At 34.1% G+C, this 19,477-nt stretch overlaps 1 protein-coding gene across 1 annotated transcript in view; it reads right to left on the bottom strand.

The window, feature by feature from the left end:
- The window catches only part of LOC126831518 (titin), a 354,899-nt gene that overhangs the window by 96,770 nt on the left and 238,652 nt on the right, over positions 1–19,477 (bottom strand). Inside the window, exons 198-223 of the mRNA XM_056103456.1 lie at positions 19,127–19,429; positions 18,312–18,614; positions 17,589–18,188; positions 16,979–17,281; positions 16,545–16,844; positions 15,612–15,914; positions 15,151–15,456; positions 14,121–14,426; positions 13,424–13,723; positions 13,000–13,305; positions 12,576–12,878; positions 12,056–12,352; positions 11,579–11,884; positions 10,834–11,136; positions 10,327–10,626; positions 9,851–10,153; positions 9,393–9,698; positions 8,605–8,910; positions 8,181–8,492; positions 7,696–8,001; positions 7,258–7,563; positions 6,273–6,578; positions 5,689–5,985; positions 5,161–5,463; positions 4,717–5,022; positions 4,178–4,483 (exon numbers count right to left, since the gene is read on the bottom strand). Of these exons, the coding sequence (XP_055959431.1) occupies positions 4,178–4,483; positions 4,717–5,022; positions 5,161–5,463; positions 5,689–5,985; positions 6,273–6,578; positions 7,258–7,563; positions 7,696–8,001; positions 8,181–8,492; positions 8,605–8,910; positions 9,393–9,698; positions 9,851–10,153; positions 10,327–10,626; positions 10,834–11,136; positions 11,579–11,884; positions 12,056–12,352; positions 12,576–12,878; positions 13,000–13,305; positions 13,424–13,723; positions 14,121–14,426; positions 15,151–15,456; positions 15,612–15,914; positions 16,545–16,844; positions 16,979–17,281; positions 17,589–18,188; positions 18,312–18,614; positions 19,127–19,429 (8,196 nt within the window). The remainder of the gene's footprint in view (positions 1–4,177; positions 4,484–4,716; positions 5,023–5,160; positions 5,464–5,688; positions 5,986–6,272; positions 6,579–7,257; positions 7,564–7,695; positions 8,002–8,180; positions 8,493–8,604; positions 8,911–9,392; positions 9,699–9,850; positions 10,154–10,326; positions 10,627–10,833; positions 11,137–11,578; positions 11,885–12,055; positions 12,353–12,575; positions 12,879–12,999; positions 13,306–13,423; positions 13,724–14,120; positions 14,427–15,150; positions 15,457–15,611; positions 15,915–16,544; positions 16,845–16,978; positions 17,282–17,588; positions 18,189–18,311; positions 18,615–19,126; positions 19,430–19,477) is intronic.

The following is a 19,477-nucleotide window of genomic DNA, read 5'->3' as shown; positions in this document are numbered from 1 at the left end:
TCATCTTGTTTGGAAATTTAAAGTGTGAAAATGCTTGAACAATTATCTGTACTTGGTCAAGCCCAGTTTCTATTTTGCTCCATATATAGTTGTTCTGTTTCGTTGAGATAATGTGGTAACATGCAACAATTTTTTTTTGAGAATTCTGTTTTATTAGTGAATATTGTTACTGTTAATTAATTAGTTAATAAAAGTGTGCATCATAGTAGGCATACTGACAACCTAGCTTAAGATAATATTTTCCTTAGATGACTGCAGATAAAGCAAATGATTATAACAGCTTATTAAAAGCCTGTTCTAGTATTTTGGTCAATGCAACCCAATCAACATTCACCCATTGAATTCAAGCATCCGGACTTCCAGACATGACGCTGTAGTGCCCACAATAGGAAAGACCTTTTTTCCAGCCGTGGCCTTCACATGTATATAACTGAACATCTGATGTCCAAAGATAAACATTTGGTATGACTAGTGCCAAAAGGTGAAATATGAGAAACAGCGCAGTAGTGCCCAGAAGCAGCTGTCTAGGTAACAACTGTCACTAGTGCCCACAAGCTGCCATCTTGGTAACAATTTTCACTTGTGCCAACAAGTGGCTGCCTAGGTAACAACTGTCTCTGGAACCCAGTGAATCAGTCGCGAAACATGCATGGACTCAGTGTTAATCTATTAAAATTAGCTTTAAAATGTAATTCTGTTTAATCAATGTCATATATATGAACAGAATGAGTTGCACTGATCAAATTGTTATGGAGAAAATTAGCTGATATATACAATATTGAAGGGTCACCAAAGATGGCTGAAGAATAACAGTGCAAAACAATTCAGAAGAAAACAGATAAAAGGGAGATAACAGCTGTTTTATTTTATATCTACCTACAAGAATAGGCAAATTATTTGAAACATACAGTCATTTTACTTTTTTTTTGAATGAAGCATGGAGGAGACGGTTTCCTTGTAGTAGTTAGTCTATGTAGGTTAGTCAACTTTTTCAATTTCATAAAAATAGTAAAACTACTGGTATATAAAATTCAAAGATTTCTCCTTCAAGGTTTTATCAAATGACTTGGGTTTTATTATTTTTTTTTAGTTACAAACACGATCTGAATAAATTAATCAATTTGGAATATAATCATTTGGAGAAGTTAAAAGAAGTAACATGTCAGGGTTAATCCTTTTAAATTACTCAAGCGAATAAATTTGAGGGCGAAAAATCGAAATCACTTCCAAATTAAGATATTTATTCTAAAAGCATTAATAATAAAAGCAGCCATGAGGCATCGTTTAACATGTTAGATTTGTTCTCTCAAAACTAATTTGTGAATAGCAACGAACAACCAGGCATGCCAAATAAACGTATATATTACAGGTGCCAATTACAGAAATGAAAAAGTGACTAAATTAAAGAAAAACCTGTTTATGTCTTCCAACCCACAATCTCAAACAATATCTATGAAATCTTTATTAAATCTGTGATTATTAATATTGGCAATTATTAGGTACATCAATGGGTAACATTTGTGCTCCATGCTTCATACAATTACATAAGGTGTCATTAAAGAAACAAAGGTTAGAAGGTAACAAATTAAAAAAAATAACAGAATAAAAAAAACTGAGTTTAACAGTATTATATTAAGTATTATATTAATCTATTAATCTCATAAATATACATTAGATTAAAAAAAACAAACAAGCTAATTTTTTCAATCATTAGAACTGATTTATATTAATAACTATTATTATGAATTATCATTATATTTATAATGTTTATCTTACATGAACTGCATTCGTCAAGTTCACGCTTTGATATGTAGCATTGGTGCGTCACATTCGATAAGTATATTTGTTAAAACAAATGTGTTGATTAAAACAAGTGTTATTAATTACATATTATATATTATAAATGACAATAAACACGAATTACATATTATACCTCAAATGTTCCATTTTCTGACATAAAACCATGGACAATTACATGTTAAGAATTTTTGCACTTCATGCGATAATCACATTATTACAGTGTTAAAAAATATTAATAGATATTTGTGCATGCTTTAAAATATTAAATTATCTATTATTAAAGATATTATTTTTTAAACCCAAAATGAATGAAGTTGATCAAATTGATTTGAATTTTCGTTTAGAATCGTCCTTCAATGGTGCTAAGGTCAATATCATCCCATGTACAACTGAGAGGATTATCTGCATAAACTCGATATATATACTCAGAAAGATGTAAATTCTGAACCATGTAAACATAGATAAAAGGTTCGAGATTGGACGCTTTTAGTGAAGCATTTCCAGCGAACTCTGAATAAAAGATAAAAGAGAATGTGAGTTGTTAGAACGATAAAATAAAAAAAAGTGTTTTTAATGAAAAACTTAAAAGTGACACTCAACCAATATGAAGACTCAAAATTAGAGAAGAGATGTTTGAATATTTTATATCAACATATAATCTTCTTTTGATAAAATAAAAAAAAACCCATAGAAGATATAATTTGAGTCTTTGGTGGCGTATCACTTTAAGAACAATCAACAACATCAAGGCAAGCATAAACCAAGCATCTATGCATATTTTAAAGTAACAAGATTTTAATAAATGTTTCATGTATGAAAAAAGGAAATTTTTGTAAAAAAATAACTTTGTATTCTAAACAATATTTCTTTAAATTTACTGCAAGATTGCAAGTGCAGCATTTTCCTGGCTGGTTTTATAATGCCAACTATTATCATCTAGTTGATTTCATTAACAATGAAAAAAGATAGACAAACAATAAGTTTAAGTGCAAGCAAGCAAGGAAGAAAAAAGACAAGCAGTCAAGCAATTTGTTAAAGGGATACTAGTTGATTTCATTAACAATGAAAAAAAAGGATACACAAACAATAAGTTTAAGTGCAAGCAAGCAAGGACGAAAAAGACAAGCAGTCAAGCAATTTGTTAAAGGGATACTAGGCAGCATGCAAAATAGTGTTTACACTGTGCTACATTTACTTTTTTTTTTTGCTAAGCTGAATGCAGTGGAATTATTTTTTGTAAGCAATGTTACATGTAATGATTTTTATCACCAGTGAAATAATAGTGACAGTCGATTTATAATCAGCAAAAACAATTGGGTTATTAATAGTGAACTATAATATGTTATTTTTTATCTTATATTTGTAGATCTGAATTAATTTTCAAACTAAAATTTGTTATGTCTGCCTCTATGGGATCAACCAAGAGATGTTAAAGATCTTAATTACATGTAGATCCCTAGTTTGTTTTTTATCTCTGATTTCCACAAGGTGAATTAGATGAATATGTGCATCAGTTTTCATGTTCTTAAATGTACTAATCCATTAGTTATGTAAATGTGATTGAAAATAATGTTTAGTTTGGTCTTTAAATGAAATGCGGTTTAAAACCTTGTGAACACAATACTCCAGTCATTTTGAGACTAAAATATGATAAATTTCATTTCTATGGTAACAAGTGCAATGCCAGTGTTTCTGCCTACTCTTCTTCAAATTTCCACTGCCAAAGGTTTACATGCAGACCAACGGCCTAGGCCCATGATGGGAATCAGGATTGGGACATTCTAGTCGAGAGGTCAGTGCCATATTGTTTGACTACTTTTAAAAGAATTTCATTTGTTATACAGGAGCCTTGAATTCTGTAATGTTTCTTTTTCAGTTGATAGTGTGAATGGCTTATTTTTTCCAAAATGTATATAGTTTGAATGAATTTTGCATAAAAGTGGGAAATTTCTGCTATAATTTAGCTTTGTAATATTTTATTTAGATTTTAGTGTCTATGATGTTTGCAATTGTATTGCTTTTAAAAGTTAAATGCATGTATATTTACACTTGGTCATTCCATATCATCACATCAGTTAGATGTTTAAATGTTTGGTTTACACTCATAACATTTCTAATCTCTGTATTCCACTATCTACAATAAGCTTAAGTTTAAGGGAAAAGGAGAATAATTGTACCATGGATATACCTAAATACTACTCAAGTCATACGCAAGAAAAAATAAAACCCACAACCTTTTGAGATCTTGTAACTTCATCTCAAATTAGGTTCAAAATCATCCCAAAAATCAAAAATGATCCCACCACAAAAAAAGAAAAAACAATCAAAGGATATTTCTGATCAGGTGAAACCAATATCAAAAATAAATTTCACTTACCGAATATTTTCTTTGGAATAATCGGGAAATCGGATGTGAGTGCTTCACTTCGGCCATATTTATTTTCAGCATAGACCCGGAAGTAATATTCACAATTTTCAAAGAGAGAGGGAACCAAGTAAGACTCAATATTTTCAGTGGCACGTCCAACATACATCCAGGTCTTTTTAGATGCCTCACGCCTTTCTACAATATAACCAGTAATTGGAGAGCCTCCATCATCTGTTGGTGGTTGCCAACCAATAGTAGCTGAGTCACGAGTTATCTGGACAGATTTAATTGGTCCCATGGGACGTGAAGGTGGACCTAAATTATACAATTAAAAACATGGCAATGCTAACAAATATAACAATCACATAAAAATTCCTAAAATTAAAACATAATTTTAATAAACAGATGTTTTGAAACAGTCTTAGTCTCTGACATTTATAAATTTCCTCAAATGTCATATTTGACCCAGGAGATTTGTTGAACATCCAATTACAATTCCCCATATGTAATCAACTAAACCATCAATTTTTATATGCATTGAAACATACCATATGGGCTCTTGGGAGTTACTGGTCGTTCACTTTCCAAAGGACCACTTAGGCCTTTCTCATTCTCAGCATAAACTCTAAACATATATCCGACTCCACCAAGTAAGTTAGAAACATCATAGGTTGTGTCATTAGGACCAGTTTTTCCAACTCTCAGCCATTTAGATCTTCGAATATCTGCTTTTTCAATAACGTAACCACTAATAGGTGAGCCACCATCGGTCTCTGGTCTATACCATGATAAAGTCACACCTTCATCTGTTATATTACTAACATCAAGAGGGCCCAGTGGCTTAGACGGTTTGCCTAAAATTTAGATAAATAATATATATTTGATTATGAGTTGATTATTCTCTAGAAGCAAATGAAAACCATAAGAGTATTCTTATACACTGAAGTGTTATTACCAGAAATATTTGTTTAATTTAATTTAAATATACTAACCTTTTGGTTTAGCTGGTACAACTGCAGTTTTCAGCTCAGCAGGTTTACCAGGTCCAGCAGCAGTTTTGGCGCGAACCTGGAAGAAATACTCATAACCCTCTATTAAATCTGTAGCCATGTAGTTATACTCATATGCATCTGCTAGTCCAGATTTTACCCATGAAGCAGCTTTTCCTTCTTTCTGTTCAACAATGTAGGCAGTAATAGGTGATCCACCGTCATATTTGGGTGGTTTCCATTTCAAGGTAGCAGAATTTCGATCGATATTTGTTACATCGAGATTCTCTGGTGCACCAGCGGGTTCTGAAAAGTAAGTTGTTACAAATTACATCTCTAGCAAACAAAAAAGAATTTTAACATAGACTGGTTGCCACTATAATCTCCTAATTTAACCATAACCTTTGTTGTATCTGAATAATTATGCAATATGTAATAAATGATCTAAACATACTTCCTTAACCTTACTTTGCCCAATTATTAAAAGTACATGTTTTTCCAGAAATTGAATCATAGAGAAAATTATTTTACCAAGTGATCTTTCTGGCATGACTGGTTTCCTGAGGTTAGAAGCTTCACTTAGACCTTCAGCATTTTCAGCAAATACACGGAAATTGTATGAACGTCCTTCAAGAAGATTTCTGCACTTGAATTTAGTATCTTCAGTATGTCCAATTCTCTGCCATTGACTGGTGCCAGCTTCTCTACGTTCCACAACATAACCAATCAAATCTAGTCCTCCTAGCTCTGTTGCAGGAGACCATTCAATGAACACAGCGTCATCTAGAATTTCTGTCACTTTTATATCACCAGGTGCTGATGGAGGGTCTGTAAAACAAATAGAGCATTAAGAGAAAATCTCCCAGATTTGATATATATGAAGGTGCAAAAATTTTAAGGGAATGTACTTTTTTTAAAAAACAAAACAAAACAACAACAAAACTATGACAAAGTGCGCAATAAACAGGTATAATGTCAATATATTGTAACACACTCCTGATACCTTGACTGCATTAGTACATTTTAGTGGAAAATATACTCGTTAAAGTTTAAAATGTATCTGTATTAACAGTAATGTGTAATGGAAGATACTATATATTTTTTCAAACACTTACTGTAAGGACTCTTTACTTTCACAAGTGATTTCATGTCCAATGGTTGTCCAACACCTATTTTGTTCTCAGCATAAATTCTGAAGTTATAGTCATGTCCTTCAGCTAAATATGACAGTTTGCAACTTGTGACAGATGGACCAACTTTGCAGGCACGAACCCATCCTCCAGATTGTGTGTCCAATTTATCAATAATGTAACCAGTAACAGGAGAACCACCATCATCTAATGGAGTCTGCCAGGAAAGGGTCATGGAATCTTTCTGGATATCTGAAGCCTTGAGTGGTCCTCTTGGAGCACCAGGTGCTTCTACAAAAATATATTCACATTTGTCAGGATAGGTCAAATTTCAATGAAATTATTTAAGAAAACTATAGTGAGTGAAATGTCCACTTGACACAAACCAGGTCATTTTGGGACAAACATATGGTAGATTTTTAGTTCAATAATTCACTTGCGTGTAGGGGTATTTAGCAGTGGGAGGAACCCGGAGGACCCGGAGAGAACCCACAAGGTTTGACAGGCGACCCTACTCCTTTTCGAGTACACACAGAGAATCAAAACCACACCACTTAACTCACTGAAAGATCTTATGACCTGACGCTAATATGTTTCACCATTTGGTCACACTCCCAGCAGACAATAAAATGTGAGAAGAAAAAGTAAAGTTCTGATCAGGAATTAAAACAATTCAGATAATGGAATGTGTGTTTTATATCAATTCATAAGTAATCGATCACCTTGTTTGATTAGATGACCTAAACATTTACCAGTGTAGGATTCAAGTGACCATTCCAAATAGGATATGGTCCTTGGTTCAATATTTATGATGCAATGTTTGCTACCATCAAATTTAATAATATAGAAAACAACAAGGTATAACAAGGAAGACTAAACACGCTGAAAACATGAAAACAGTACTGTGTATAGAATATGCTGGCTGATTAATCAATAAACATCAAACAGGACATACGCAACTGAATCTTACCTAAAGGTCGCATTGGTTTGATAGGTGTATCCATAGTAACTGGTTTGCTCCTACCGACTGCATTTTTAGCACTTATTCGGAAATAGTATTGCTCTCCTTCCTTCAGATTTCTAACAACATGGCGGTTAACACCATCATCAATATCAGCTACTGTATACCAATCTTTGGACTTGCTATCTTTGGCTTCAATGACATATCCAGTTAATGGTGATCCACCATCATCAAATGGTGTCATCCAGTCTAGTGTGACTGAGTCAGGCATTATCTTACTACCACGGAGTTTACCCGATGGTGAAGCAGGTACTTCTGTAAAAGAAATCAATATTGTATGATAACTATTGAAATTATTATTATGTGTTTCTCCAAAAAATTAAAACTATTCAAGAGTAGAATAGTTCTTACATTTAAGAAAAATAATTAAAGAACAATATATCATACCTGGTTTACGTCTGATTTTAACAGCTCCATCAGACTCCAGGGGTTTACTGATGCCTTCATCATTTTCTGCAAAGACTTGGAACATGTAATTGGTGCCTTCAATAAGCTTGTCAACAAAACATGTATGTGTTCCAGCTCTTACAGTGTCCACCTTTATCCAGGCCTGTCTTTTCACATCTCGACGTTCTATAATATAACGCTTGACAGGTAAACCACCGTCATTTTCTGGTGGTTGCCAGCGAATAGTAGCTGATGTGGCATCTGATTCAACAATTTCTAGTGGACCTTCTGGCTTCGATGGAACTTCTACAATAAAAAAAACCAATTAAAATACATTGGGATCACATTAACTTTTAACTACTGCCTGACTGAAAAATGTAAATCAAACTGAATTAGTGCCAAGGAGCAGCATAGTGATGTTGAATGTCAAGTTTGTAATGCTTTATTTTATCATTACATTCATTAAATTTCGGGAACCAACTTACTGAATGGACTCTTTGGTACAATGGCTTCATCTTGATCTGTTTGTAGTGGTTCAGAAAGTCCAGCTACATTTTCAGCCATAATTCTCACCAAGTAGCCTGTGCCTTCTTGAAGATTCTTTAGTTCAACTGTTGTCTGAGTCTCTCTGACACGATCAACCATAGACCAAGATGTTTTCCAGGCTTCCTTCTTTTCAACAACATAATGTGTAATTGGTGACCCACCATCTTTTAAACTTGGTTTCCAGGAAACAGTGGCAGAATCTCGTTGGATATTTTTCACTTCAAGAGGACCCTCAGGAGCTGATGGTGGCTCTATAGAAATAAAGGATACTACATTAAATTAAATATGTAAAAAGAAATACAGAATCAGGAAATAATTTATCAAAATAAACATATCACAATATATTTGTAAAATCATGCTTACTGAGTTGTTTCTTGGGAGAAATAGGTTTATCTGTTGTGCACTGTTCACCACGTCCCATTGCATTTTCAGCTGTGACAGCAAAGTAATATTTCTTGTTTACATCTAGACCTTCAACAGGGAAAGTGGTACTGTAAGGTTCAGCTTTTCCAGCATCAACCCATTTACTATCAGCTTTATCTTCTCTGTATTGGATGTGATATTTTTTGATGTTCATTGTACCATCACTGGAAGGTGCTTTCCATTCCAGAGTGACAGCATCAGCAGTAATCTTGATAGCTTTCAGCTGCGAAGGTGCCTCAGGTACTTCTACAAAAAAGGGGAATATGATGTGGTTATAGCACATGGAAATGGGAAAAATAAAAGTAGACATTTACTATAGTCTTGTGCATGTGTGAGATGTGGATTATTAGTATTGTTGATAATAAATAGCATTGGTAAGAAGGAAGATCAAATAAATCTATATTACACCAAGTATGATTGCAATATTGCTCAACTTAGTTCTAAAATATTTTTGACACATGGACAACAACCTTTTCTTGTCATATTGTCAGAGTAACCATCATTGGTTATCTACAACACATACAATAAAATATACTGTTTCTATAACCGTTTCATTAGATAGCATGGCTTCTATATATGTGCACTAATTTGTATGGGCCATTTATATTTTTGGTTTAATTGATCATAGCCATGTTGAGGAAAAATATGCCAGTTTTACTTTCAGCTAATTTTCAGGAATATCAGTCTTGATTGGCATATATGATCCAGGTAGAATCCAGGCTACATACCTTGTTTCTCAACAGGATGGATAGATTGTTTCCCATCTAATGGCGGCCCTTCACCTTCAGCATTTATAGCAATGATACGGAAATCATATTCATTCTTTATTACAAGTTTTCTAGCTGTGTATTTTGTTGTGTTTCCATCCACCATTCCAGCTCTTCCCCACAGAGACCTGCGGGATTCCTTGATTTCAACTGCATATTTCAGTATAGGGGTTCCACCATCACTTTGAGGAGGTTTCCATTCAATGCTGCAAGAATCTTTGGTGACATTGTCAAATTTCAATGGGCCAACAGGAGCTGAAGGTTTATCTATTAAATAACAGATACATAATTAACTGATATTTCAGAAGTTTGATGGTTAATTCTATTTTTTTCTATTATTTCCGAGTAATTATAAATTAAATATACAAAAAAATGTACAGAAAAAATATGGAGGAGCAAGCCATAATAATAAAACTGACCATAAGGACTCTTTATTTTTAGCAGTTTGGATTCAAGTCCTTCTCCAGTTCCTTCTTTATTAACAGCAGAAACTTTAAACATGACTTCACTTCCTTCAACTAAACCTCTTGCAGTGTATTTAGTAGCACTTGTTAGTGTTTTCTCAACTCTGTTCCAGATGGTTCTAAGAGCTTCCTTCTTTTCAATAAAATAACCAGTAATAGGTGATCCACCATCATCACTAGGTGCTTTCCATTCTAGTGTTACTGAATCTTTGGTAATATCAACTGCAGCTAATGGACCTTCTGGTTTACCTGGTGCACCTATATTGATAAAATTGCTAAATAGTAATGAGCTTCTAATTAGATGATCACAACAATATTCATAATATTTTTGAGTAACATTGAGTATTAAATGGCACTTTTTTCTCCTTTTTTAGAATTACACATTTTTGAATTTTCATTCATATTTTTTGTATTCATAATTTAACACTTACTTAATCCCTTGGTAGGTGTAATGGCATCCGATTCCAAAGGCTTACTACGTCCCACCTTGTTGATGGCAGAAACACGGAAATAATATTTCTTATCTGTTTTCAAGTCATGGGCTGTAGCTTTTGTCACCATGTCATTGGTAATTGTAACTTCTGTCCACACATCTTGATTAGTTGATATCTCTACAAGGTAACCAGTGATTGGTGATCCTCCATCATCTCTTGGTTTCAACCAATCAACAGTTACTTCTGTTGCTTTGATGTTGGAGAATCTCAGTGGACCAACTGGTTTTTCTGGAACACCTTATAAATAGAGGTACAATTTTTAACCAATTAGATTACTACAGACACTGGACAGAGAATACTTTTTCTAAGAATAATTTATGGGATGATAAGATAAAATATGCAACTCACTGTATCATATCTGATAATTTTAATATCAAAAAATAAATAATATACTGTAAACAATGAAGCACTGTCCAGAGACCTAATGTAAAAAATTCAACTTACGAGCTTCCTTAACCGGTTTAACTGGTTCTTTCATTTCACAGGCTGGTCCAACACCCTCTTCATTTTCAGCTGTGACACGGAAGAAGTATTCACTTCCAGCTCGTAGATTCTCAACAGAATGATTAAGGATTGATCCCTTTACAGTGGTTACTTTAACCCATGAACCATACCGTTTATCACGTCTTTCTAAGGTATAGCTCTTGACCGGTAAGCCACCATCTTTAACTGGTGGTCTCCATTTAAGATCTACAGATGTTTCTTTGACATCTTCAACAGTGATTGATTCTGGGGCTGATGGAGCAGCTACATAAAGGAAACATTCCACATCAGTGATTAAACATTAGATAAAATGTTTGAAATAAGTACAACATAGTTTGTAAAAATAATCCTACATCTTACTTTTATGCACCAACCAGACAAGAAGACAAACACATGTCATGCAGTGCTGTGAGCGAAATTCTGCCCTCTCGGGCTATCATTAACGCGCTACCAATGGTACAGATGTGATCTTTTTTTATTCCATCTGAATGACTAGATGTTTTTCATTGCCCGACCCTCCCCATCCTGCACCACTGGTAAGGGGAAACCAGGCTGCTAAAGCCTAAAAACTTTCTCATCAAACACCAGGATAGAACCTGTGACCTCCTGATTATCGAGCCACTGTGATCCCATATGACTAAAATTAAACCATTCTCTAACAGAACAATGAAGATTAATAATCAATTACAGATAATTATACACTTACAGTATGGACTCTTTGGTAAAACAGCAGTGTCCGATTCCAGTGGTTCTGACTGACCTGCCATGTTTTCAGCCATGACCCTTAAAGAGACTTCCTTGCCTTCTTTGAGATTTGGAACTTCACATGTCAGTTTATTGGCATTAACTTGATCAACAAGAGACCAGATAGTCTTGTATTGTTCTCGTTTCTCAACCACATAACGAGTGACAGGAGATCCACCATCTTTTTCTGGAGCATTCCAAGAGATTTTTACTGATTTACGTTGAATATCAGATATAATCATTGGTCCCACTGGAGCTGAAGGTGGGTCTAGAAAAAATCAGGTATAAACATAATTAATAACATGATCACCAACTGTTAAACCTATTTTGCTTTAAGTGCTTAATTTAGGTCTGGTTATTTGACAATCTACATAGTGCAGATACTGGTGCATAAACACTTAATGGATAAAAAATAACAAGATGACTGATGATGACTTACTTATTGGTTTTGACAGTTTAATTTTCTCTGTCTCTCTCTTTTCTCCTACACCTATTTGATTTTCAGCCGCTACAGAGAATGTGTAATCTTTCTCTGGTGCTAACCCTGTTACATCATAGTAAGTACTGTAATTATCTGTGGTACCAAGTCTCTCCCATTTATCATCTCCTTTCTTCATCTGAACAATATACTTCTTAATACGAGCTCCACCATCATCTTTTGGCGGTGTCCATTCTAAAGTAAGGCCGTTCTTTGTGATTTTCTTTATATGAAGCGAATCAGGCTGATCTGGAACCTCTGTAAAATGAAGAAATCTGTAGTTAATAATACTCCACAAAGAGAAATTGATCTATCTAAAGATCTCATTATTAAAGCACCTACATCCTTTTACAAACTCATTTTTGGATAATGTATGGTCAAATATGATTTCAAGCAAAGATGGGATTATGTATGATAATATAATGTATGATAGAAAACATTGTTTACCAATACTCTTAATATGTTTAATGCACAAACTTACTAATGATTTTCTCTGGCCTAAAAGATTCCATTGTTACAGCTGGAAGACCTTGACCTTCTTGATTGACAGCTATAACTTGTGCCACATAATCTGACCCGGCAATCAGTTTGGGTAAAGTGAATTTTAGATCTGTAGCAGGCACTTCACCAGCATTCACCCAAGCAGATCGTCTAGACTCTCTATATTGAATGATATAGTTTTTAATTGGACACCCACCATCACTGTCAGGTGCTTGCCATGAGATATCTGCTGTACTGTCAGTTACACTGGACACTTTAAGTTTTGTTGGTGCTGCTGGTTTGTCTAGAAAAACAACAAATATAATTATTAATGAAAACATGAAAGTGATTCATTAGAAAACACAAAACTCTGAAAATAAATAGTGAAGAACTTATTTCAATATTTCATGATTTTCATCACTTACCAAATGGACTTTTGGCTTTGACAGCTTTATCCATTTCTAGGAATGGACCAGCACCAGCTTTGTTTTCGGCAGCAACACGGAAGAAATATTCTGAACCTTCAGTGAGATTCCTAACAACATATTTTGTTTCAGCTGCATCAATCTTATCTGCTTTTGTCCATGTTGTGCGCAAAGCATCTCGTTTTTCAATAATGTATGATTTAAGTGGTACACCTCCTGTATCTTTAGGGGGTTGCCATTCAATGGTGACAGATGTACGTGTGACTTCTGGTGTTTTCAGTGGTCCAACAGGTTTGGATGGCAAAGCTGCAAATAAAAACATTCTTTTAGTCAAAAAAAATCATAAATGTATTGTAATTTACTGTCTTTGTTAACAGACTATTTCAAATATATAATATATGTATTATTACAAAAGATTACTTACCAGCTTGAACAGTAGGAGTGATGGTATCTGATTCAAGGGATTTTCCTCGGCCAACTTTGTTTTCAGCAGTGACACAGAACTGATAAATGGTATCTTTCTTTAGATCCTTGGCTTTGAATTTTGTAACTCCAGCTTCAGTTGTTCCAACCTTTACCCAATCTCCATCACCTACAGCCATTTCTATGACATAACCAGTAACCATGGAACCACCATCATCTTTAGGTGGCAACCAGTCAAGTGTTAGAGATTTTTCTGTTATGTTATCAAATCGTATAGGTCCTGTACATATACCTGGTGCAGCTGTACAAAATTGAGAAATATTTATAACATTAATAATCTTGATCAAAGAAGAAAATAATATAATATTTTTCACCTGTACTTTTTTACTTACATTCAGCTATACTTTCAAAATCAAAAATACTGATTTAATAAGGTAATTTCAAATGAAAGGTCTATACATCATACTTTAAAAATCAAAAATAACATTAAATTTATCTATCTAATAATAGACTAACTGAATAAATTACTGGAAGTAAACATGCAGCTTGTGGTCTTGTTGTGGGAATAAAATGAGAGGTGTTTCTATTATTTTAAATATTCAATGGTAAATATTTATTCTTCTCAAGAAGTAAGGAAATGATAAGAATGATTTCTATGGAAAGGTAATTATGGGAACTGCTAATGATATTTTTTATACCATGAATTCCACGTGGTATGGCTCCTTCAGTACTCTCCAATGCTGGAGAAACACCTTCTTGATTTTCTGCAAATACCCGGAAGAAATATTCACTGCCTTCAAGAAGATTTTGAATACAGTAAGAAGTTATTGTAGGCTTGACCTTGTCAACTATTATCCAGTGTGTGTATTTGGTGTCTCTGCGCTCAATATTAAACGATTTGAGTTCAAGACCACCATCTGTCTTTGGGGGTTTCCATTTTATGGATACACTGTCTGCTGTGACTTCTGTTATTATGATTGGTCCTTCAGGAGCAGACGGTACATCTGTAAGTTAATGGGTTAATCAAGTATTTGTTAGTATAACATTTAATTAGTTTATCCACACACATTTTAAAAGCATGATAATATAATATAATATGTTTTTTTCAATTAGAGTAAACAACAATATATAACATGCAATTTTTATGATTTAATATGATTTAAGTAATAATAATCACTCGCTTAGTTTTAATCTAAAAAGAGATCATTACCATTTATTTTAACAACTTTTTAAACACCTGTATACATGCATGTATGCTACAAAATACATTAATGTACGTGTTTCATAATACATGAATAATGTACGTGTTTCATATCTTTTGACTATCTATCTTTAATCCTGTCATAGTACTCGTATGACTGCCTATTTTAGTTACTGATAACAAAAAATCCATTTGATAAAAATTATTATATTGAAATATGATGCACAAATTTCCTTCAGATTTACAATGGTAATGATCTAAAAAATAAATAATGTTGTATTTGGACAGTGAAAAAATAAATAATGTTGTATTTGGACAGTGTTTCTTGCAAGCAAGTTAATTCAACCTTTTGGTTTTTGTTATAATTTTTAATATAGTATCCTGTCATATTTCACAAAAATATTATTGATAGAAAGCAGATTTTTTTCAGCCATTTGTTATAATAGTTTACACCACTAACATATAATAATTTCAATATATGGTTATAAGCACACACTGATAAAAACAATTCACAATAAAATACTTACAGAATGGACTCTTGGGTTTCATTGGTTTCTCAGTTTCAATTGCTTTAGATTTTCCGACAGCATTTTCTGCATAGACACGGAAATAGTAATCCTGAGACTCTTTGACATTCTTAACACAATACGATGTAGTCTGGGAATCAGTCGTAACAATTTGAGACCAGTTGACCTTAAAGCCTTCACGTTTCTCTAAAACATAGCCAGTGATTGGTGACCCCCCATCATCCTCAGATGGACCCCATTTCAATGTTATGCTTTCTTTAGTATAATCAATGGCTTCTAATGGTGGCTGTGGAGCTGATGGTTTTCCTGAAAAAGACAAAATGGTTGAGTATATGTCGCTTGCCTTACCAAAAAAAGGGGTTGTATAAATGCAATATGTCACCTCTTCAAAAATTACACACATATTAATTTACTGAATTTAGGATGTCACTTTGAAAAATAATATATTATGCAGGATTTACCTGCTGGTTTCTGTGGTTTAACGGGTCTGTCTGTTTCAGTCATTTGGCCCATACCAACTTCATTAACAGCAGCGACAGCAAAGAAATATTCTTTGCCTTCAATCACATGGGTAACAGTGAATGTTGTATCGTAACCCTTCACTTTACCAACATCTGTCCAATCCATTCCTTTACGTTCATTTATATAAATCTTATAGTTTATTATTTTACAACCACCATCCTTGAGAGGGGGACCCCATTCCAAGGCTACGTTATTTTTGGTAACTTTGGAGACACTGACAAATTCTGGTGGTCCTGGTAATTCTAAAAGCACAAGAAAAATATAATTCTTAAAAATATGCTGGAACAATAATGCAAGTGAAAGATGTCATAGGGTGCAGTATGGTTAAATGTTTAGTAAATCTTGTTTATATAGCTTATTTAATTTTCTAGAGGACCAACACTGCTGCTTATTTTATTAAAGATACATTATGGGAGATGAGATAACAAGTTGGCAGTTCTCACTATAATAGTTAAAAACTACATAATGTAAAGGCAACTTGCTGAAAATTTCAGTCAAATTGATCCACTATGAGCCGAGAGCCAAGCGGATGAAAGTTCCGCTTAGCCTCGATCATCATTACTGAAGTCGATAAGACAAAACAAATAGTCTTGATTATCCATTTAATCGTTAATCACGAAGGAAAGTTTTGCAGCAAATCGGACTGCAATCCAACAAATATCGCAGGCAATCCTTGACATAGAGAGCTGAATATGGTTTGGATAAGTTAATTAATCTCTAATTAATAGTTTTTATAACATTTCAGGCCTAAAGAAAGACCTGCAATAGGCCAATTTTGCTCTTGCGTAATGTATGTTTAACAAATTCCAATAACTAAACAGGAATTTTATTTATTTTTTAGAACTCAAGACATATAAGAAACTGAGACACACCTTTTTTCTTCATTGGTTGAGCAGTTTCAACTGAGATCAATGCAGGTCCGGTTCCTTCAGCATTGACTGCCATTACACGGAAGGAATATTCATTACCCACATTCAACTTATTGGTATCATACTGTGTTTCGGTGACTTCTGCAAGTTTTGTCCAGGTATTACGTTTCATATCTTTCATTTCAAGAATGTAATGCGTAATTGGTGTGCCACCATCATCTGAAGGCGGTTTCCATGACAATGATGCAGATTCCTCTGTTACATCAGTGATGGCAAGTGGACCAACTGGAGCAGATGGTGTGTCTATTTAAATAGAAATAATTCTCATGTAAACTATTTACTATAGACCAAAATTTAATTTTAAATTTTATTACTTCAACATCATTACATGGAATTAAAAAGCCATTGATGCAATTTCAAGAGAGAGTTTTACTTACTAAATGGACTTTTAGCAGTGAATTTTTCGGACTCCAGAGGTTTACTGATACCAACACTGTTCTCAGCCATTACACGGAAATAATATTCATTATTTTCTGCTAGATTTTGTACACAATATGATGTGATGTCAGGTTTAACCTTTTGAACCTTAGACCACTGTGTTCGCTTTGCATCACGTTTCTCAATATAGTAGCCAGTAAGTGGTTCTCCACCATCATCTTTTGGTGGTTTCCATTCAATGGTGATAGAGGTCTTCTGTATTTCAATAGCTATCAATGGTCCTACAGGTTTACCAGGTAATTCTAAAAGACAAAATTATAAAATAATATTTTTTCAACTGACATAGTTTATTATCAATTATTCTAAAACTAATATTTACTCAACAAAGCCCTTTGAAAGTTTTACTCTTGTTTTTGTATTTTGTGCCCTTACTTTTTTTTAAAAACAACTTATATCATTCCTTTATGTTTAAATTATTTATTAGTTACACATGAGAGTATTCTGAGTGAAACAATAAGTAAATCTTGGTATACTACTAAGTGTTATATTTTGTAATAATGCTTCGATATTTAAAGCTAAATAAACAACTGATGCATGTAAATATCTTACCAGGTTTTCTCTTAGGAGTAACAGGTTCTGATACAAGATATTTACTTTTACCCACATCATTTACAGCTTGTACTCTGAATACATGTTCTTTTCCTGTCTTGAGATTCATGGCTTTTAAATTAGTCTTGACACTCTTACTAATTTCAGTCCATTCTTTCTCATCTAAGGTATATTCCACAAAGTAGTGTTTGATTTCTGAACCACCATTATCTTCTGGCTGCTGCCAATTGAGAATGACAGATGTTTCCATAACATCACTGATTCTTAAAGGTCCTTTAGGAGCAGATGGCTCTTCTGGTACTCGTTTTGGTTTGACTGGGTTGGGCATTTCCAGTGCTTCACTGACACCTTCATCATTTTCCGCAAATACACGGAAATAGTAGTCCAAACCTTCTGTCAGATTCTGAACACAATATGATGTGATGTCTGGTTTGACCTTGTCTACCTTTACCCATGTCATCCTTTTCTTATCTTTGCGTTCAATAATATATGACTTGAGTGGCAGGCCTCCATCTGATTTTGGTGGTTTCCATGCAATATTGACTGAGGTAGCCAATATGTCAGATGTTTCAATTGGTCCTTGTGGTGGGCTTGGTACAGCTAGAAAAATAAAGTTATTTAATTATTAGGACTTGTACTTAGATGTAACTTATATTCTAAGTATTAAACTAAATTTCATTTTCAACAGACATGAGTGTACTCATTAGAAAACTTATAACTCACTATATGGGCTCTTTGGTGTAACACCTGCAGATTCCAACGGCTGTGATGTTCCAATGAGATTTTCAGCAGAAACACGGAAGAAATATTCCTGTCCCTCTTTAAGATTTTGAACACAATAACTGGTGATATCTGGTTTCACAGTGGTAACGGGACTCCAAGACGTTTTCCAGGTTTCACGTTTTTCAATGACATAACCAGTGATGGGAGATCCACCATCTTCCGTACAGCGACCCCATGACATTGTCAAGAAGGTCTTGTTGATTTCTGTGAATTTGATGGGCCCCTCTGGCATTCCTGGTTTTTCTAATAAAACAAAAACAATTTCTCTAACAAATGTGGATATAAATCTGAATAAATGCTTAACTTAAAATGAACATGGCTATAAAACATAAATAAACTTTTGTGTTTGAAATTACATGTATGTATTTGATACTGCTTTATAGAGAGAGAGAGAGAGAGAAATGGGGTTTAACATCCACTCGACACAAACTAGGTCATTTTGGGACTACTGCTTTATAGGAAAGGGGGGTTGGATGGCCGAATGGTTAGTGAGTGTGCACTCTATCATAAGGGTTGTCATTGAGTCAACTCGTGTGGTTTCGATTCCCCGGTTGTATTTGACAAGGGGAAGGGTCGCCTGTCCAACCTCGTGGGTTTTCTCTGTGTCCTCTGGATTCTTCCCACTGATAAATACCCCTACATGCAAGCGAATTTTTGAAATAAAATTGAACCATATGTTAGTACCGAAATGACCTAGTTTGTGTCGAGTGGACGTTAAACCTCATTTCTCTCTCTCTTATCGGGAATAAAATTACCAAGCGGTCTTTTTGGTGAAATAGGTGATTCTGTTTCCAGAGCTTCACCAACGCCAAGCTTGTTTTCTGCCGCCACAGAGAAGAAATAGCCTTTATCTTCTTTCAAACTCTTAAAAGTAAATTTAGTCTCCAAAGCACGAAGAGATTCAACTTTCTTCCATTCATTGGATTTCTCTTCTCTTATGCACAGATGATAAGCAGTAACCTTTGACCCACCATCATCTTTTGGGGGTTGCCATTCAATGGTAACATTGTCCTTGCCAATATTTTTAACATGTAGACCAGATGGCTTACATGGGGGCTCTGGAAAATAGAAAAAAGAAAACATTTGGAATGTGGCATGTCAATACA

Source organism: Patella vulgata, chromosome 9, assembly GCF_932274485.2.
Source record: "Patella vulgata chromosome 9, xgPatVulg1.2, whole genome shotgun sequence".
NCBI lineage: Eukaryota > Metazoa > Mollusca > Gastropoda > Patellidae > Patella > Patella vulgata.
Note: the sequence above shows the minus strand (reverse complement) of the source record. Positions and strands in the feature narration are given on the sequence as shown.